The sequence below is a fragment of the Calonectris borealis genome, chromosome Z, assembly GCF_964195595.1.
Source record: "Calonectris borealis chromosome Z, bCalBor7.hap1.2, whole genome shotgun sequence".
Lineage (NCBI taxonomy): Eukaryota > Metazoa > Chordata > Aves > Procellariiformes > Procellariidae > Calonectris > Calonectris borealis.
The window spans coordinates 56,942,720-56,964,940 of record NC_134352.1 but is presented as its reverse complement, the minus strand read 5'-3'; the positions used below and the strand labels follow the sequence as shown (position 1 = coordinate 56,964,940).

General features: G+C 33.6%; 1 protein-coding gene across 3 annotated transcripts in view; it reads right to left on the bottom strand.

Annotated features, from left to right (window-relative positions):
• Positions 1 to 573: 573 nt before the first annotated feature.
• Positions 574 to 22,221, bottom strand: part of RFX3 (regulatory factor X3) — a 140,587-nt gene continuing 118,939 nt past the window's right edge. For all 3 annotated transcript variants that reach the window (XM_075136899.1, XM_075136900.1, XM_075136901.1), the window contains 10 exons: positions 16,707 to 16,828; positions 15,340 to 15,452; positions 14,420 to 14,535; positions 13,772 to 13,926; positions 10,042 to 10,139; positions 9,581 to 9,730; positions 7,939 to 8,147; positions 6,793 to 6,946; positions 4,581 to 4,623; positions 574 to 3,594 (listed from right to left, as the gene is read on the bottom strand). In XM_075136899.1, coding sequence (XP_074993000.1) covers positions 3,356 to 3,594; positions 4,581 to 4,623; positions 6,793 to 6,946; positions 7,939 to 8,147; positions 9,581 to 9,730; positions 10,042 to 10,139; positions 13,772 to 13,926; positions 14,420 to 14,535; positions 15,340 to 15,452; positions 16,707 to 16,828 — 1,399 coding nt within the window. In that variant the 3' untranslated portion in view covers positions 574 to 3,355. The remainder of the gene's footprint in view (positions 3,595 to 4,580; positions 4,624 to 6,792; positions 6,947 to 7,938; positions 8,148 to 9,580; positions 9,731 to 10,041; positions 10,140 to 13,771; positions 13,927 to 14,419; positions 14,536 to 15,339; positions 15,453 to 16,706; positions 16,829 to 22,221) is intronic.

The following is a 22,221-nucleotide window of genomic DNA, read 5'->3' as shown; positions in this document are numbered from 1 at the left end:
GCAAAACACAGAAATAATAATTGAAAACAGGGGAAAAAAGCGTTTTAAAACTGATTCACCATGAGAAAGATGAAAATGTACCAACAAATTCTAATAAATATAAAACTTTTGAAAATTGGGCCCTGTGTTTTGAAAAGGTAGTTCAACAATACCCATTCCCCCACACTGTTTTCACTGTGCTATTTGTGCTAATGGAGGAAATGCCTCTAAAATAATTCTTTTGGATTCCATGTCAAGATTAGATAAAACACATAAACCATGTCAACTCTCATAATGTCTACCCTGTGGATACATGCTACACCTCTCCAGAGCACTAACAATAGACTTCAGAGCTGGTGTGGCAATGCAACCGCATGCTACACATTATAGACTATGGACTGAGGTATTCGTATCTCTGTAGTTCAATGATTACTAAAACCCAACTATTAAATAGCAAGAGTGTGCAAAATGTTTTATCTAAGTGTTTGATTAAAATTTCAGTAAATGTAAAAACAAAACAGAAGACCCCCAAACCTGTAAGTACACAACACAGCTTACAGTAACACAGTTCTTCTAAAAAAATCTGGTAAAATCTTTAGAATTTAAGCATAGGAATACAGAATCCATTCAGTTTTCTGAACTTCGGATGGTTCCAATTTGTTTTGATAACTCATCGTTTTTAGAAGCTATGAAATACATTCCATTTTTATATTCAGATTTTTATTCAGTTTTGTTTTGCACTTTGTGAACAGTGAACAACTGAGTGGAGCGGGGAACTAAATAATGAAAGATACTCAGGTCCCACCTTTTTTCGTGATCTAGATTAACCTATTACAATCGTACTCTTTTCTCAGCAACAACAAATTCAACATTAAACCAAGAAAGGACAATAATAAGAAAACATTATAGGTCCGTCAACGCAAAAATTGAAACAAGTACTACAGTATTAAAAAAAGCTGAAAATGAAAAAAATGTTGAATTATTTCACTTTATTTTACTTGTAAACATCTTATAATGCACAATGAAGGGGAGTAAATATTTATCACAGCTTAGTTTTAGCATTTTTGGTGAAGGGTACAGATGTGCTGATTTCCAAGGAAAAATCAGGACACACTGAGCGATATATGTGAGAACAAAATCTATAATGAGATTCAGTGCATTTATGAATTTAGAAATAATGAATATAAACCTCACTTTCACTTTTTACTGAGGCAAAAGCCATCTACTGACATTAGTAGGAATTATGCCTACATAGAATGAGCAGGATGGGTTCACCTCCCAATTCTGCAAAGGAATTAAAATTTAATTTTGTACACCAATAATGTTAGGATATTTTAGTTGATGTGCAGCTGTATTTGGAGCATATGTAAACTCTAGCAACAGACTTGTTTGCTATGAATACGCTGTTCATTTTACATGCTCGTCTTCCATTTGGCATATATGACTTTAAAGTCATTTTCAGACACACTAGATAAACCAAAATAAAAGAATCCCTAATTTTCTTACACAGTCTTTTCTGTAAAGTTGATCTTTTTGTGCTCTCCTTCACTTTTTGGCTTTTTTGCTTATTTAATTCCACTATTTTAGTGTAGCAAATTCATGTGTCTGCATAATGAAATGTTTAAGAAGAAAAAATTTGAGTTGTTTAATGTCGATTAATATGGTCTCTATAACTGTCATTATTTAGCCATTAAAATGTAATATCTGGCTGATACCCCACAAAATATAGAAATTGAAAACATGCACTGCATTATGTACCTGCTCATTTATTTCTTTTTAGTTTTTAAAATTAAAAGTAGGCAAGGGTTTAGAAAATATATAATCATGCTTGGGACTATGGTCAATCTATTTTGACTTTGAAGTTGGTATTAAAGCTAGTTTTGCTTTCCAAATCCCCAAGCAAATTTTATTTGTAATAAAGTGAAATCCAGCTAGAAACGAGAAAAAATAGGTTTATTGTCATCCTAAGAGGGATATTAAAATCATTTAATAATAAAAAAATCCTTTTATTCTTTTGAAGGCTATGTAACCTGTCCTTGCTTCTTAGGGAATTTGAAAATGACAGGCACACCTTGTTGAATTAATTTAAGAGTTAAGAATAACAAAAAGTACTAAGTCTTAGCTTCAGTTCTGTTTAAGGCACCATGTAATAGCCGAGGTACAATGATCCCTGATGTACATTCTTAAATGGCAATGGTCCATCTAGCCACCTATTCAAATTCTACACAATTGGGAATAAGTACAAGTGAGGTGTGCCAGTTACACTGCCTTATCTAATTTTTGTAAAAATTTAAATTCACTTTAACAACAAGGAAATATTTTTGAAAGGAAAATGATGCAGGTTGCTACATTCCTTGCATTCTATAAATCATCTTTTCTAAGAGCAGCAGATTGAACCACTAGTAGGAAAAGACCTGGAATAGAAGAAAGTCATCCAAATGGAATGTTTTCCTGTATGTCCAGTTCAGCATAAGTAGCACGTACACTTAAAATTAATAATAATAATCAAGTCACTTCTTTTTTAGCTTCAGTTTCTAACAGCTACAGTACCACTCAACAGCCAAAAGCACCCGTTCAGTGGCCCTACATATAGAATCAGTAGTCTTCAAAACAGAGGAACTGGTATGCAAATAATATCTGGAACTGTTGATTTTAAAGGAAGCTTGCATTGTTTACATGATGGTCAGATAATTAGGTACGTTTATGACGTACACATTACCACATTACCAATTCTGTTACAATTCTGTCATTTAAACTCGCTTCTTGCTCACAGAAAGAAATTAGATCTTCCCAACCCTCCAGCATTATTACAAAAATTCCCCCGGAATGCTCACAATTTTATCAAAATAGTGTCTTCTCCTTGTCCAATGAAAAGCACCTTTTATAACAAATTTGATACATCTGCTGTCAAATAAGTATGCCTCCAGTGTAAATCAAAGAAAATAGTTCTTTTGATATTTCACAGAAGTGCATCTAATTAAAAACCTATCTATATGAAATCATCATCATAACTAATAATTAACATTAAAATATTTTTTAAAAACTATGAAAAAAATTAAATTATTATAAGAGGACAAAAACATTAACATTAAGCTTTGCAAAAATCTTCCTTGCATTTAATACTAAGAAAACTCTTCATATTGAGCGGCCAATGTAAAATGATTCTGTTTACAAAAAAATCTCTTTTTTTTTTTTTTAAAACAGATCTGGCAAAATACATACACCCATTCCATTTAACAACTCCAATAAAATAATGTTCAGCACAGCTAAAATTTGACAACAGTCGACCTTCGGACTTATTCTCTTTATTTTTTTTTTTCATATTAAACCCAAAGGACTAATGTAACGGGGAGGGAGTCGGGGGGGAGGTTTCATATTAGACTGCAGTATATGTATTTCCAGTAGCACTGCACTGTCTGATAGTCTGAGTAGTTGCAACAATGTGTTCATTATGAATTGGGTTCAGGAGGTTCTGCTGTACTCCGCTCTCAAGCACTGGCTGCATGCAGCCCACCTGGAACGCCTGGTTCAGCTCTGTTTTCTCTCTCTTGGCTTGTGGCTCTCCATTTTCATCCAGCTCTTCATCTATTTCACTTTCAACTTCGCTGCCCTCATCTGCACAAACAAACCACCATGAAACTAGCATGAAAGGAAAAAATTCTCATACAAAGGCCTTTATTCTGCAAATAACAGTTGAAATACAAAAATACAGGGAAGACTAGCAATCTGATGAAGCACAAACCGAAAATTTAAAACTTGAATGAAAGAATTCAATGATTATCTCAAATAGGTGAACAGACTCTCAGCTTTCATCACTTGAGTTACACACTGTTGATACAGTATGTGGAAAAACCAACTGCCATCTCAAAAACAATCTCTAACAAACAATGTTAACTTCATATTGCAAAATGCCTCTCAGCTCTAAGACATGATGAACAAAAAAGTTGTTACTCTTAATTAAGATAGGGAAACGGAGGTGAAGAGATTTGGGGTGACTTGACCCCAAATTTTGACATACATTCTTATACTGACTAGTTGAGTGATCTGGGTTCAAGTCACCCCAAATCACTTAACTAGTCAGTATAAGAATGTATGTCAAAATATGGCATGAGGAGGTTATAAGGAACTCATTTCTTTCTATCCTCTTCATTGACAAGTTATCTGACAACTACTTGCATGCAATTCTGCCTTCTTCACTTAGCAAAACATTTACTACAGACAAACATACATAAGCACACTCCTGTCTTTCTTCCCACAGCTGTTACCCTCCTCTGTCCCATCAGATACAACTAAATTCTGCGTAAAAATTGGAATATTTTTTGTGTCAATAATAAACATCTTTGAAACATATTTTAAAACAAACCTACAATATTCTAGTCATTATCATATGCTGCATATTACATAGATAGCTTATTGTATCCATATAATATATTAATGTATCTGCATAACATATACATGCACTTTAAAGCATATCTAAATTAATGCATAAAACAGTTCTAAATCCTGTTTTACTCTATTTTTAAAATGTAAGAACTTATTTTGCTCGAAGAGACACATTAGCTCTATACAGAATTATACACTGAAGAGATTAAAATGCTTACCTTTATCCATATTTCCAGGGGACACAGCATTTAAATCACCAAACTGCAAAATAAACAATAAAAAAACTGGACACAGTCTTAAGCAAATGTGAACTTAGAGTATCTGTGATGGAGCAATCTGTGCTCCACTGGTTTGAGGCTAGCATTCAAACACATAATTTGGCTGCTGCCACATCCATATTACAGCAATTCATTTTCCATTCCATCCCAGTCTTGTGCTTATTAAGACAATTATCACTAAGTAAACCCTCAAAAATTAAAATGGGGAAGTACAAACTTTTTAAAGATTACTTCATCAGGGTCTTTGTTGCTTGAGGTGAGCTACTTCTGTGATGTATAAAGCCATAAATGATGACGGATATCTATTCTGAACTGCCAATATTTTAACAAAAAGCTCTTTCCAAAATTTCCCAGAGACCATTTTAATTGTGCTGGAACAAAAATGAAGGTGTGTCACAGTGTTGCAAATCTACCTATAAGGCAGATGAAAGGCACTGCTGAGAAAGGGTTTACAATCTGGTAACTGATTTACTTACATCAAAAAAAGACCTTTTCAAAAAAGTTGCTCACAAGCTACATGTACAACCTTCCTCTTTTTCCTTCCCTGAATCCTTTAAGTTTCTCTTAAATAAGAATCGGCAGAGCAAAATGCCGTCAATGAATCTCAAATGAAAGGAGTAAATTATTTAGATAAATACATTTCTAACCATAAATGATGATACCAGTCTTTTTCAGAACAATTTTGGCAATACCTGTGTCCAAAGCTGGGAGAAGAGGAAGGGAGAAGAATGAGAATGCTTTTCTCAGCTGCAACACCAGTTTATACTGTCTTACAGTGTTTGTCAGACCATAGTCTTAGACTTCCTCATTTTATTTCAGTTACAGTCATTGAATACACAGAAACATAAAAAGACATGCATTTAATGAGTATTTACTACTTCTATTCTGCGCCTCTCACCTCCAAAAGTTTTGGGTTACTTACTTCCTCATAATATCTCCATCTTCAGTCTACATAAACTTCTTAGAAGACCCTACACTACATTTATGTCTAACATATACAAGGTCTGTTAAGAAGACAAGAATGTAGTAACTGTATACTTGTGTAGTACCTTACTGCAAATATAAGGCAGAGATTAAGCAAATATGCTATTGGTGGGTCACTAAGCAGAAACATTGTTATTTAGTTTTTCTGAAATATGTCATGCTACTTGATATAAAATCATTTGACAAATAAAGCTGAGACATTTCCAATTTACCTTGAAAGTATAGCATCTATTTATAGTATTTAATGAACCTATCAATATATCTTGAGGGAAGAATGATACCTGATGCCAAATCAACTCGCAAAATGACTTGCAATTTATCAGTAACATAGAATATGATACAAGGACTCCCAAGTGTAAAAATGTAACAAATCTGTCCCATTAACTATCTGCATATTTTCAAACATATCCATTTTCCAGCACTTTTGAAGTGCAATTCTTTCATGACAATTTATGCGTTCCTCACCACCTCACTCAAAATAAAAGGTTAGATGAACTACTGGAAAAAGAGGGATGAGAGAAACTTTGCCTTGCAGATGCCATAGATGAGTATAAAAAACTGGTTATGAATTCACTCTGGTTTTTAAACCAATAATCTTTGAAACACATGTATGAAAATCAACTGTGTTGCAAACCTTTATGTTTATCTGTGCTGTTTTATAACATGTATGTGAACGGCACCGTACAAGCCAAAATTCTGCATGTAAGCTGTCCTTCTCAAGTCAATGGGGTATTCAGCTCACTTTTGTTAACGTTTGTGTGGGAATTCAAAATGTGTGCAAATACATGTAAACAGATCCATGTAAGCAACACTTTCCTATTACTCTGTTCTTTTTTTATTTTCACATAAAATATTCAGTTCTCAAAAAATGGAAAAAGGTTGTATGTCGATCAACATTTTTCAAACTGTGCACGAGAATCTGTATGCGGATTTGTAAAGGAGCAAACTCATTTGGAAATAATTGGTTGGTAGAATTCAATGTGATTTTAGTACTCTGACAATCAACCAATGAAACAAATTTGAAACTCTTGTATGTATTTGTAACCCAATCTATTGTTATGTTGCAGAATATCCTACAGCTCCACATAAATGTTTAAAAAATTTGCAAAGACACATATTTAAATTCATCACTAAATCTATCACTCTAGTCTCTTACATATTATCTTACCTCTCCCATAACTGCAATAGGTGTCTCTCCTGTTGCCTGAGCAACACGATGTTCTACTAAGTAAAACATGTATTCATCGTAAAGCAAGCGGATCAGATGAAAAGAGCCAAAGCTAGCAGCACTGCGCAAGGTTAAATCTCGAATCACCATTGAGCTATTCAAAAATAGAAAAATATATATATATTTATGTATTATATGTCATAGTCATTTTAACACTTTTCCATGTAGACATTTCACCTTAGAACCAATATTCTCAAAAATAACATTATCCACAAATAAATGATTTATGGTCTTTGGAAAGAGATGTCCAGGAAAGCCCATCATTTGCTTTTCTCCTTTCTCTGAAGGTATTGTTGGACACCACATTACATAAGAAATAACCAGATTGCCTTGTTTTCAGTTCTTCTTTGTTTTGATATATGCATAACTACCTATTCTTGAGCATGTGTAAAACCTAACTTGAAAGAAAACTTTGTTGAAAACATAAACAACTAAAATGGTAAGAAAACTATGCAATTTTAAACAAACTAATGCTTAAATAGTGTCCAGTTTCCCAGTACAACAGTTTTAATTGTCACGATTTTAAAACTTTGAAACTTAAAATTACAAAAAGATAGACTTGTGTGTACATATTATATTGACAAATTCTGGTATCTTCAGCAAGTAGTTGCTGCAGTCATTTTCACAGAATGAGGTTTACTCTGATAACTGTTTCAATAAGCAGCTAACATGGAATGCTTGTCTTAATGTTCTTTTTACACATTAAAAACAGGTTTTGTCTTCCTTATCTAATAAACATATATACTACAGTGTTTTAACAAATAGTATTAAAAATAGTGGCTTAATAATTGTGTAGTTATTCAACCCAAAAATTTCATATTATGTTTCTAACTTGGGACAAAATTCCACCTGCATTCATTTGCACATGGCCTTTAAAACAATAAACAAGGATCATTGAAGTCCCTGCCGATTTGCAAGTAGCCCTGACTTCAAGGTTAACAACAATAATTTTCTGAAAAAAACCCCACATGTTTTTCATGACTTAGCAAGCCAGTGATTGATATTAATCTGTCAAGTTTACTATAGCGAACAATTCAGCAAACTAATAGAATAGTTAGAATTTTTTACAAGTCTATTAAATATTACCTGTAGAAAGACCATTTTAACAGAAATTGTCGTGCTGCTTTAGGAAAGCTGGGTCTTCCTTCATATGGTTTCAATGCTTGCATCATTACATTATCAAGCCAGGCAGCCCACTGCTCCAGAGTGCTCTGCTGTTGAAGAGTCATCTTGAAATCTGTTTCTAGTCTCTGAACCATGTTGTCATCACACTGGCACACCCAGGAAGCCTGCTCCTGTCACAGCACATGGCAACTCTTGAATTAACAATACATAACCCAAAACACAGAATGTAATTCTTTCTCAAAGATTAAGCAATTCAATGGATGAAAAGGACAAAACCCACTTACTAGACAAACTAAGAAGCAGGTTTTATTTTTATGTCTATCATAATTTTGTTGAAAGCAAATGGATGGGAAAAGCATAACATATAAGAGCAGACATCAAACAAAGAAATGAGAACAAACAATGGAAACGACACAAGTATGTTGTAGTTTTCCACATTCAAAAAAGGCTTCTGCTTTCCTCATTTATAATTTTTCTACTGAAACAGAAAATAGAAATAGACTTGTCAGGCTTTTCTGGGACTACAGGCAGGACAAGCAGGCAGAACAGTTAAATGGGGGCTAAAGTAATAAAAGAAGCAGCAAGAAATCAAATGCAAAGTTCCTTTCGTTCTGAAAAAGTTAAGCTTAAAGACAATTTCTGTTACATCATCTTATAAAAGAAAGCTTTGTATGTAAACAAGGATTGTTTTCTTTGCTGACTATAGGCAGTAATAGATTACATATTACTTAAAGTACAACATAAACTGCACGCAAATGGAGAAACACACTCTGCATACAACAATAAGCAATTTAGCTGTCATGTGCCAAGTTAACACCTCATTCATCACAGACTGTATCCAGGTTAACATAGTATAATACTTAACATACTGTATCTTTGGTCAAGTAGTGTTGACTGACTTTTGTTAAGATTATTAACAAGTATGTTAAAACACTCGTTCACAAGGAAAAGAGAAAAACATAGAACTACCAGTAATCTGGAACATTTCACTTTGCTGGGCAAAAGGAAAAAAATGCTTTTCCTCAGAGGAGCAGAAACGTGGAGAAATTAAGCTTAGTGAAAATATAAACATATTCTATAGCTAACTGGAAACTAGTTCTAATCTGTACTAATCTAATCAATTACTCAAGAGATCTTGTAAATTTAAACATAGGCACTTAGATGAAGTATACCAATGGTTTTGTCTTTGAAATAATGAAACAGCCTACTAAAAACAATGTTGTGCATTTAATAGCTTTTAGAGACATTTGGAAGCTATGCTATTATCTGAGATCTAATTCTAAGATATCATTTATGCTATTACTAAGACATCATTCGTGGTACCCATTCTAAGAATGTATTTGCTCTACATTTGCATAGAAGTTGGAAGAATATGTGCACTTCAAGACAGTAAATAGAAACAGATAATGGTTCTGAGCTCTTCCTTTCCTAAAGTGTAAGCTCTCACATTTGGACTGAATCACGGTGTATATGAATCAGCAAAATGTTCTCACTTCACTTTCTTGATAGAACAATGACAGCTAACAATAAAGTTCAAAATCATAGAGGAAATAACACTTTTTTTAAAAAAAAAAAAAGCCTGTTATTTAAAGCTACATTTTACCTGAACATTGGCAAAATCAACACGGTTAAGATCATTGAGCATCTGGTTGATTTGAGAAGTATTTTGAAGCACAGCACGAGCTGCTTGAGCCAGGTGATTAAGAGATGTGTATCTTCGCAGAGTCTGGGCAAAGGCACTTACAGCGGCAACCTATGAAGAAATTAATTTATTTTTAAATATTGTACTCTTTATCTGTAAATTAATTCTGCAGATAGAGTCTTTACCTTCATTTTAATATTCTATATTAATGAGTCCTCATATGTGAATTATGTCTATGTAGCAGATCAAATAATGTCTTCCTTACAACTTTTTGACAAAACTAAGTTATTTCCTCTCCCATTATTTGATACTTGATGCTAAACATGAAATTTAGCATTAAAGTTAAAATGCTACTGCTTTTAGAGGCTACTGCCCACTTGGTTTGCTATTGCAAGAATAATAACTGCAACACTTTTGTCTACCTTGGTTTGTATCATCCTCTGTGGAATATTGTTCATGGCATTTGAAAGCCAACCTTCAAGGCTTTTTGCAAAATTGCGAATGGCTTGGGTCAAGGCACCTGTGCATTAAAGAATAAAAACAGAATGAAAAGAGAGCAATGTACCTGTCTTGAAATGTTTTGCATCCTCAGTACTTATGTACTCAACGTTCAGGTCCGCTGCTTTTACTTACTAAAGGACAAATCCAGTCTAGGTTCAAAATGCCTCATTCAGATACAGATTATGCAATAATGATTTTAGTTTTGGTTTAATAAGCAGTTGTGTCTTCCTCACCTAACAATCTTTCAAGAAGTTTGTGACCAGCGGTGTTGTTTTGGGCACTCCTATAGGAGAACATCAGTAATTGCAGCAGTTGTTGTGATGGAAATTTCCATCACAAACTTTCAGCTTTCCATTTCATCTAAGCACCTCTTTCAAAGAGCAAAATTCTGGAAGAAATTCTAGTTATTGGAATATTGCAGTTTCCTCAAATAAGCCCAAAGTAACCTTAAGCCATGTCATGGTGCTGCTTACTTCAGTTTTAAAGAACAAAATCCAACATGCAGTGCTTAAGGATATCATCAATAAGCAAGATATAGGAGTGTGTTTCACTGCAGAAAGTGAGATTATTCAAATGGCTGTGGAATCTGTGTGCATCTTCTTTTCATTACTATAGCACCCACAGAACCGCTGAGTGGCTGACAGAGATTTAGAGAGAAATTGAAGCCCTTACAGCAATCTGCACTACTCAAAATATAAGTTTTAATTTTTCAAAGGAGGAGGTGAGGAAGTATTTTCCTAAGGAACTACACCTGGAAAAAAGAAAATCATATCTCCTGAGTAGTAGAAACCTCGTGTTCCCATACCTACCACTTGCTCATTGACATAATACCATCCATTCAAATGGTTGCAAAAAGGAGGAGACAAAAAGAAAAAACTAGAAGTTTCTAAAGACTAGTAGAGAATGAATGCAACTAGAAAAGTGAAGAGGAAAAAACTAGAAAGAGGAAATAATATTTATTTTCAAACTATTTTAGCTACGTGTGAGAAGAAACAGTCCAAGTAAAGATTGACTGGATTCTTTTTATAAGGCTGAATACTCTGGTAGAGTAAGAAATTAATGCTGATAGAACTTGTCTTTGAGAAATGCTCTTTTACTGTTTGAATTATTGATGATCCCTTTTTTAATAAAGCTTTCTATTAGCAAAGTAAATTTACTAAAAGAAAAAATGTATTCTTCATGACATCTTTTTCACGTCTTCAAATTTGCAGTGATAAGCAGCAGAATCTGTATCAGTAATTTATACAACTCACCACACATTTGGATGCCTAGCTGAACACAATTTCATCTTACAAAGTATCTGTATTAGCTGAACACTCTATGGTAAGATTTTCCCCCCCCCCCTTGAGGTTTCCACATGAAGAACAAGCTCTTTTCTTCAATCCTATCAATCACCTAGCTCACTTGTGCTGCTTTGTAAATTATTTCTGTGCACTTACTAATTAACTATGTATTCACTCACAATTTCTTACCTATAGAACAAGAAAATGCAAAGTAGATGGAATAATGTAAATATGGTATGAATGATACTTAGACTTTTAAGGAAAATATTACTGCTTCTTCACTTCTAATTTGCTTATTACTCTTTTTCACCCAACTATATATTACAAAATTATTTGCTGTAATGCTGATCTTCTTTAAAAATAAATATGGAAAAGCAGCTCAGACCTTAAGAAAGGCCTTCAACTAGTAAGAAAGAGGAGCAAATGAAAGGAATTCTAAGTTCTGAAGAAATAAAATAGCTAAAGTAGATAATCAGGCATCAGTATTGTATAGAACAACCATGAATTTCTAATGAGCTTTGGAGATATCATATTAAATACAGAATTTTTCTCATACTCCATCCTTAAGTACACATTTAGCCATTACCAAAACCTTAAGTACCTACATCCTCAAAGTCGTCTTTTAAGTTTATCTGGCTACCATAGAAAAACAAGAAAACCCTTTCAAAGAATGAATGAGTATGGTGCAAAGTAAATGGCCTGAAATAGTTAAATGTTACTACACACTAAATAATGTTGCAATAGCAGTTACCAATAGAAAGTTTGATTTGGATAAGCACCTAAAAAGCTTGAGTTCTCAGCTGAAAACCCTCTGACATGTAAATCTTATAAAAACAAGGCTTTACAGTCTTATTCAGAAAATAATGTGCTTTTGGAAGATAGTTTTAATTCAAGCTATTAAATGTTGTAATTAAATTTGTGGGGTTTTTTATCATTGCCTATTCGCTTGTGATAGGCTATATTACTCTAAAATTAATATCCTACCTACTTGCATTGTCATTAGACAGAAAAGAAAAACAACAAATATAAACCAATGCAAAACAATTTATGCAAGTAATGGTTGTCAATAATTGCATGTATTTGAAAAAACATTTTTCCTTCATTCTGCTACATAGATGAAAAACTAAATTATGTCAATCTACCAAGAATTTACTCTTTTCTTAAAAAAACGGTAAAACTACCTTTGTAAATGGCCGACCTTCAGATTTTATACATTTCCAGTTTCAAAATTTTTTTGTATCACACATAATTTACTAAAACTCAATTTTATTTCACTGACAAGCAAGAAGTCAATAAAACTTTTCTGCAAGGCAGTACCTGCAAATATGGAGTGCTTATTACTGCTGGAGTCACTACAGCAGAAGAGGTGTTCACAGCATGACAAAATAGCTTTGTTAGCTGCAAAGCTTCTTAAAGCCCTAATTTTTTAAAAAATATTAATCCAACTTTATAAAGTGACTACTGTTTTTTCATGGAAAGGATATAATATGTAGGAGTTATGAGGTTTATAGTGGGTTGCTAACATGATTTCTTTATAATATTTACCACGGCATATGCGAGACAATAAATGCTTTATAAAGGAGTTCAACTTTCTTCACATAAATTAATTTTCTACCAAAAATAGCCATAAAAATACACTGCTGGAACAACGATGGATTCTAGTAAAATTAACTTTGAAAAGAAAGCTATACTCCTGGTAATGGTTGAATAGCCAGACAGTTACTGACTCTTTCATGCACGATGTATGACAGAAAGAACAGTAGATTGGAATAATAAAATAAATTGGACTAAAAATTTCTAAGTTAATTTTTCATTGCCTTAACAGTCATTAAAATTGATTTCAGCAGCCACTGATAAGGAACAAAACACTAACTGTCCAAAATAGGAATCACAAAGATCATACACTTTTTTTTTCAGGCTAATCAAAGATTAATATGTAATGTTTAAACTAAAAACTACTGAATTTAGTGGAAGGACTGATTGACATTAGTGCACATTGGCTCAGGGCTACAAGACTTAGACATAAGTCTGTGTCTAAGTCTATCAGGTAGTCTAGAGCCAGGATAAAAGGAAAACATTTTTACCTGAAAACATAACACACAGAGAAAGAAGTACCTTTAATATGAAACTGTATCTTGAAAACTAGATCTTCCAACTGCACTAAAATCCTCAGTTGCTTTTAAAATACAAAGCATACATCAACTCTCAGCACAACTTCCTGTGCAACAAAATTAAGGATCAATGATACACAATACTCTCCTAATGTTCAAACTTATTCCCTAAGCTGCCCTTTGAGGCACAAGACCACCACCACCATACACATGCATGCACAAAAATCCTTACAAAATGTTTCAGGTTTTCAACTTACTAGGAATAGGTCTAAGGACGTCAGGAATGAGAATCTCCACCAAAGCCTGGTACATCACATGGTCACAGTTACACATCCATTTCAGAATAGACTCATTCTTGCACAGAGTAATCAGCTTTGCTTTTGGAAGTCGACTTTCTATTTCACTCAGATTGCTGGTGTGAAAAAATGTCGCAAACGAATAAATGATAATGCATTTACAGCAGGTAAAAACCTGCAATGGGTGTTAAAATGTATTATTTTATAAAGATGTCACAGATGTCTCAACTACACCAACAGAACTTCTTTACACATTGTGTCACATGGAAATGGATTTTAAAAGTACCTCCATAGCTCTGCTACAGCTCATAAATTATGCAGAGGTATGAATGATCCTTTTGGCTTAAAAGAACTGGATAGAATACTGGGAGAAGACACCTTTACTGCAGTTGTCCAAAGCAAAGAAAAAAATGGACGACACAAACATTTCAAGACTGCACTTTGCCATACACCCAGCCTATACAAAAATGCCAGATAACATAAATTTAATTTGAAAAATTAGCATATAAAAAAAATTACTCTGCAGGTAAAACCAATATGATTTTTTGTATTTGACACTTCTATTATATTATCACGAGAAGCAGTAAACGAAGAGAAATATTTACTGACCTTGGTTCAGTAATAGTAGTGCCATCAGGTGGAGCAGAGGGAGAATAGCGCCAGAAAGTTTGCCACAATTTTTCTATCAGGCTAAATTGAAGATTCACAACCACATCCAGTATTGCCTGAGAAAATAAAACACAAGTACTGATTGTCTTCTATCCAGCTTCCCCCCGCTCCCAACTCCAACTAGATCAATAGCTTTTTTTCCTTCATCACGTAATGGAGCAAAGGCAAACTGTACATTTCTCAAGTTATAAATAATATCTGTTTTAATACCTTTGATATCCATAAATTATCCAGCACTATAAACTGGTGTGCACAGAGACTTGAGTAAGGCCAAGTGCACATGCACGGAAGCCTCCAGAAATGAGCACGGCCTACGTAAACATATCAGAGGAATTCACCCAAAGAAAATGTTTAATGCTACTGCAAACACAAAGGAAACCTGCCATTTTATTCATTTTCATAATTCAGTATAGGTCTGAAAGCACCTTCAAAAATAATTTTAAGAGACATATTGTTCAATATCAAATGTGGCTTACACATCTCAATGTTTCTTTAAAATGAGAAAAAGTTACTGCTTTTAATGTAAAATAAATAAATTATCATTTAACCTGATTTCCATTTCCTTGACTAAACCAAAGATCTGCATGTACAATCTGAAGTCTAGTTTCTCTAGCATTCTGAAAACATACCCATAACTACAGTTCATTCTCAGTGCCTATTATATATTACTTTTTTCCCCTGTAAAGGGGACTCTCCAGAAAAACCTTTTTACTAATGTCCTGTCCAATGAAATAAGCAAAATACCCTGGGGGAAAGTCACATACCACTAATATGGCTGCAATATATTTGGCATTACTGTCTTGTACTGACCTTCACTAGAAGTCATGAACTTTAAAAAATAAACAGTTCATAGGAAATACCTCACAGTGCTCTCGATAAAGACTCTGCAGTGATTTGATGTCCTCAAAGGTAGTACCATCTGGTAGAGAAGATATTTCAACTTCTCCAAACTCTGGAAGTACTCGAGATGCATCTGTTTCCATGACAACATAATGAAAGAGGGCTATTGTGAACAGTGCCAGTTACAGTATGATTAAGAAAAAGTTTAAGGATGATACAAAGAAATAAATTCCAAAAGGTCATAATGTTCAAAGAGAAAAGTCTTTCATACCTGTTGTATGTTAAAATTGTAAACAAATTCAGCCAGCATTTTTTAATCAAAAAGAAATATAACATTTTTCTTGAAGACATTAAAAAGATGTCATGCACATACCACATCTACATAGAAAAGCTAACACACACGTTTTCAGAATATTACAGGATGAAGGAAAATATCTATGTCAGTGTATGAAAGATTAATCCTTCAATAGTTTTTTTCTTGTTCAACTGAAGAGTTTCTATGTAGCCAGGCATGATGGGGCTTAGTAGACTCAATATACATTTTTATTTGAAATTTACTAGACTTTCAAGTAGAGCCAATGTGTGCTTTTACTATTTGTCACAAACATTTCCAAGAGACAAAGTGATACAACAGAAAAATGTTGGACTGAAAGGTACCTGGAAAGGAAGATTCAAAATATTTTAATGCTACCCTTATGTTCCAAATGATTTCAATAACAGCAAAATTAGGCCAAAGGATTTGATGCTTAAAAATCCCAACCAAATAAGCCTACACCTTCTGCAATAACACAGCCAAAGAGTCTTTCTATATAAACAAATAACTAAATTACCATTTGTTTCCATTACTGAGAATATATGCTTAGCTGGATCAATGAATCTACAACTTGGACTTCATTTTTAAACATGAACTTTGGGGTTCTAGTTGAAACTATTTGGCTCTTTCCACTTATAACACTTTCAAAACAGTCCACTGGATGGCTAACCTGCAATAGTAATGCAATGCCACCACCCCCTCCTTTTATGAAATAAAATGCATTGTAATGCACATGCAGGGAACAACTTTCAATGCAGGAGTTTCAGTATGCATGTCTAATACAACTTTGCACAGGAACTGCATTGTGATTTATATAATATTAAATATATCACACAAATACAGGATTTGCGTATTTTTTCCTTTTATACTTACATGATGCATATTAAATATTACATAAAGCTCACAACGCAGAACATGTAATTTAAGTGCCTTTTTGTTCTGTTGTGAGTAAGAATTTTAAAGAGGGCATGATAACTTTAGAAGCAACTACTGTACTTGTGTGACTTGATATTCACAGTGATAATGAAGTTCACATTACTTATTTATACAGCAGTATAAAACCTGCTTTCATACCTAAAAACTGTTGATGATGTTGACTTTGGGCAATTACAGTTTGCTCAACAGATGTGCCTGTCTGTTGACCACTTCCTGTGAAGCCATCTGCAACTCCATCCACTTTCTGCATAGGCTTATACCTACAAAAATACCAAGTACAAAATTATGCTTTCTGTTCACTTCTTCATAAGAAAGATCATACAATCTACGTTCGCTCTGATTTCTCCATCTCCAAATAAAATTTTAAGGAAAAGTAACGGAAGAATTTACATATTTTTATTTATTTTGTAAATAACAGAAGAAACAATTACTAAGGGAAGCTAGAGCATTAACAATGCATTACAGAATTCATACAGCACCACTACCAATTTCTTGTGGAATTTAGCTTAGAAACAGCATACCGTAAGACCAGCTAATTTACACCAAAAGGAATCAAATAATTCCCTTTCCAAATAGCTTGACTTTCCAAAAATTATGTAATTCAAAAATAATGTTTCATTATCTTAAGAAAAAACAACACTACTGTCTGAGGATAGTGAAAGACTTTTCAAATCCAACAAACTTCTCTCATAAGCATAGAAGGCCTGAGAAAGCTACTTGGAAACCTAAACTTTTCACTAGTCAATTCTCAGAATCTTTTATAAAGGACAAAAATCACAATGACACAAATGGGAATGCTGGTTTGGATGCTCAAAGATATCGAGACTGTTGTCTCAACAATCAGTCTGACAAGCTGAAGATCATGCCTGTTACTTCCAACACAACTGACAATTTACTCTGTCCCAGGTGTTAATGGTAACATCTTGGACGCTTTGCACTTTTGAAAAAGAATTGTAGCCACTGGAAAAGAAAATAAGAGAAACCCCAAAGCTAAATAAACAATCGCTCAAATCGGAATTGTTGTGCAGACTGTTAAACTCTATGCCAGCTTCAGAAATGTGACAAGAAATTCCACTTTTGAGGCATTAGTTTGAGAAGCAGTTTAATCAGTTGGGAACATTTCATTTTGTTTCCAGTAAACACAAACCAGCATTGCCTCGTGTAATTACTTAGATTTTACTTTAAAAGGAAGTTCCCATGAAAAACATCCATTCTATATTCTAGGCATTCCTGACATCAAGCTAAATATACAATAACAAAAGAGAGACATAAAGTACACTTTTCAACAGAAAGATTCCTGGCCTGATTAACAAATAGTTTTATAGCTTTAGGAATTTCAATGCTTGGAAAAAAGAGGACACCTATACCTATCCTATCTCTAGGACATTTATATCAAGTTTCACTTTCTGTAATGGTCCAGTGTAAAGTCCTATGCCTGTTGAAAACAATAGTGAAACTCTAATCAACTTTCATAAAAAATAAAATTTCATCTCTGGTATCACGGTAGCACTGAACTCTTCTGGATGAGCTGTGATTACTTGATAAATCTACCTGCAATCCAGGCAGTTCAACTGGGAAGAATTCTTAACTTCTCTCTCATTATACATTATAATTACAAATACCAGGCAGAAGATCAACTCCTGGAAATATTTGTAAATCTAAACCTATACTTTAAGATAATTCCATTACTTTCTCCAAAACGTATTATTTTACTGGCCCATCAGCTCCTGAAATAGGATTCAAAATGTTTTGAATACATAAAAGTAACACCTCTCTAAGAGTTTTTCAGTTATGCAAAAAACCCTTTTAATTAAAGTATAAAAGCCAACTTAATCCTTTGGTGCTAGGAATCAGGATTATCTACCTACTTATTCCACTATGCTTTATATAAAATATGCTGGGCAAAATTCTTAATTCTGGCACTGTGACAGGTAACTCGTCGCAGGAGTTAACCAGTTTCAACAGCACTAGAAAATCACTTGCAAAATGAAACCAAAGAACAAAAAAAAAGAAAAAAATTCTTTTTCAGGAGCTTCAGATGAAACATAAGCAGCCGGTGGTTAACAATTTTAGATCTGCCGTCTTTTATGTACAAGTAGAGCTTTGGCAGACAGACATCAAACAGCTCTCCAGAATTCTTTAGTTAAGTTCAAGCCATTTTTGGTGCATGGAAAAAGTAGTTACAATTTCCTAACTGGTAAGAGTTATATTTTCTAAAATTATCCAGACTTTTACTCTATTTCCCTATTTTACTCACTACTAACCTATACCTTATTTCATCTTTCACCCTTTTCTTTTAAATCACTATAGGCTAGAAGACTGGCAGCAGAAAATAACAACTGACCTTACATAAATATTACAGCTTTCTAATGATACTTGACACAGGAAGGACAGCATTTGAATTTTATATAGGTTAGCATAAACACGGTAAAAGTTTGCAAAGTTTTTAGTTAACAACAGACATTTTCTCAATTTATGCAAAGCTATGAAAATAAAAAAAAAACCTAAACCACTGAAATCAGAACATGGAATCAGGTAATTCAGAAATGACACTGAATGATATGCTGGTCTCGCTTGTGGTTAACTTAGAACACAACTTCATTGACTCCCGTAGTCTAACTGTGACATAACCTCATTAACAGAAACTTCCTCTGTCACTGCAGAACAGATTAATAACTTCCTGACTAAAATTCATGTGCAGCAAACAATCCATATTCATTAATAAGATAAACCAGAAAGGGGAAGCATAATGAAATGCCTGCTTGGTTTGAAATGCACATATGAAATAGGTAGGGAAAAGAAACAAGCTGAAAACTATCAGAACTAGGAGAAGCCAAAATGGATTGACTAAGACACAAGACAGACAAAAACCAAGATAGCTTTTTCAGTTAAATTCTCTGCAGATTTTGCTGTTTGCTTGTACTGTTGCCATGCTGCCACTATCTGGATTTTACTCTAGATCTTAGAATTTAGTATTTTGTGAAATATCCAACTCATGCTGGTATGCTATTTATAATATTCTCTTATTCTTAAAAATTAAGGTTTCTATCCTTCTGGCTTGCTAAAAAAGAAACTGTAGGGCTTCTAGAAAGAAACAGAACTAAGTGCCAAGGATTCACTTCTATTTTATTTTTATTTTAAATCTATTATGTGAATTATCACTAGGAATACACTGAGAAGACGACTGTGAGAAGTGAGTTAATGTACCAAACTATGTAACAAAATGGTGACCTTATGCAAAAAAATGCGTAAACTATGTTAAAGTATTTTACTACTGTATGCAAATAAAATGTTGCCATTGATGCTACTATGGGAAAAAAATCAGCTTTTAAAATTAGCTGAAAGCAAAAGTTGGTTCAAACAGCTTGCAATACCACAGGCAACACATACTAAAGCTGTTAACTGTAGGAAAATTGAAGAAACTCAAATGCTTTAAAAAATTATTGAAGATGCAAAACTTGCAAGTAACAAAGAAATACCTGAGAAGCATTTGGATGCTATCAGAAAGTTCTGGTGTGTAGATCAAGTTTGTACTAGTTGCTTTCTAGTGTTTGAATAAAATAAAAACACTTCCAAGTATACTGCTGTGCATACATCATAAAGCCTCAAAAATAATGTGGAGGCTGGATTTCGATAAAAGCATGGTTATCTGGAATCAGATACGGTAAAACTGTAAAGAAATTTAAGGAATGCAAATTTCATGTGTGTGCTTTTAAAACATTTCTCCTCGGTCCAATAAGCATTGTTGAGATACGTCTGATCTAAAAGCCTAAGCAGAACTTCCTGGTTTTTTAAGCCACAATCACCTCAACATCATAACCACACTACACACAAAATATCTGTGCTTGTTCAAGAGAAAGACTGTGAATTTTTTCTCAACTACTCCATTAGGAAGCTGTTTAGTAGTTTATCATATAAATTCTCATATTATCATTTTAGGATATTGTGTCTTAACAACTTGTAGCACAGTTTTACAGATGTGAGTATTTGTTGGACTATGGTACCTTGCTCTCTATCTTCAAAAAGAATACCACTATAAAAATGCATAATTTCTCTGTTTTCCATGAATCCAAGCCCCTTTTACAAAGATCTATAAATACTTGATGCTTTGGATTCACAGTGGCTTGGTTTAAAGGTAATGTTTGACTGAACAGTAGATCTAGGAAACATGAGAATACACAAAAGAGAAGAGAAGAAAAATACAGATTATTTTCTACATAAAATAAATACATAAGGTAAACAACATCTGTAGGAAATAGTGATTAATGATTTCTGGTTAGGACAATATTATTGTCCTAATATATGTGTTAGCTGAATGTTATAATGTACAGTAGATAACAATACAGTTATTGTATTTATTGAAAAAAATCTTAGCTGAATGTGCAGCTCCCATGAATGAAAGCAAAAAGGTATAATCACTCTGTGCAAGAACTGAAAGATATATTTGAAATTAACTTGGAAAACTGGAGGTTTACTTCCAGAAATAGAATTTAAAACATACATTGTTATGAATGCCCTAAAAGAAAAGACAAGCATACCTGTATCAATTTCCCTAGACTTAAGCCATAAAGATAATTCAGCTTCTGAGCCACAACTTCTACTCATGAAGAGCTAAATAAAAACAGACTAAAAATGGAACTTGACTTTAGGAATTGTATCTCTGATACATTTCCCTTAAATGGTCTGACAAGGAATGCTTATGGGAAAGAGATTTCATAAGAAGATTGTACTTTAAAGTGGCAAGTGTTTAGTGTCAGACTTAAAAATGTGCAAATATATTTGGCATAATATTTGGGTTGGATATTACTTTATTTCTTCCTAACCATCTTTGTCTGATGTCCATTCACTGTTAGTCAGGCCTGAGTTTGATCCAGAACTGATGGATAATATAACCATTTAAATATCCTGTTTTTTCCTACCCTGGAAAACACATAGGAGCAGGATGACAGAGCAAGCCAGGCCTTCCCTTGCAAATCTGAGCCATACAGCAGGGCCAGCTGAAAGGCAGGGCGTTAGCTATTATCTTCCAGCCAAAACTAGTCGTTAACTCTGCATTTCTTCAGTTCAAAGGTGTTTTAAATCTCTTAATATATTGTTGTTGTCGCCAAACCACCATCTCAGCTGGAAGATAGGACTGTTAGCATCTGTGATCTGTAGTTAATCTGTTTTTTCTTCTTACTAGAATAAAGAAAAAGTACTCCCACAGCTCACGCTGATCACAACCAAGACTAAGAAACTAACAGCATTACTCTCCACCTGAGGGCTTCTGAGGGCTATAAAACACAAGCATATCTCAGTTTCCATTGAAATTAATCAAGCAAAATATACAGACAATTATATACATTGAATATACAATATACAAATATATTTCAAGAATGTGGAATAAAGCTTGACATTGTACAACCAAAGACTACCCTAAAATTAAAAAGTAAGGCTACAAAGAGAGAATAATGGACCAAAGCTCATGATTACTGTATGCTAGAGAGTGGCTGTAATGAAGTAACAGGCTAGATTATGGAATAATTTAATATAGTTGTTAAATCTTTTTCTAAAATGACAATCAGCACATTCCAATGAGACAAAAATGTTCTGGAAATCATCACACTTGGCTTTAAAAATCCCTATTTCTATTAGAAAATTTTGCAGTTTTCTG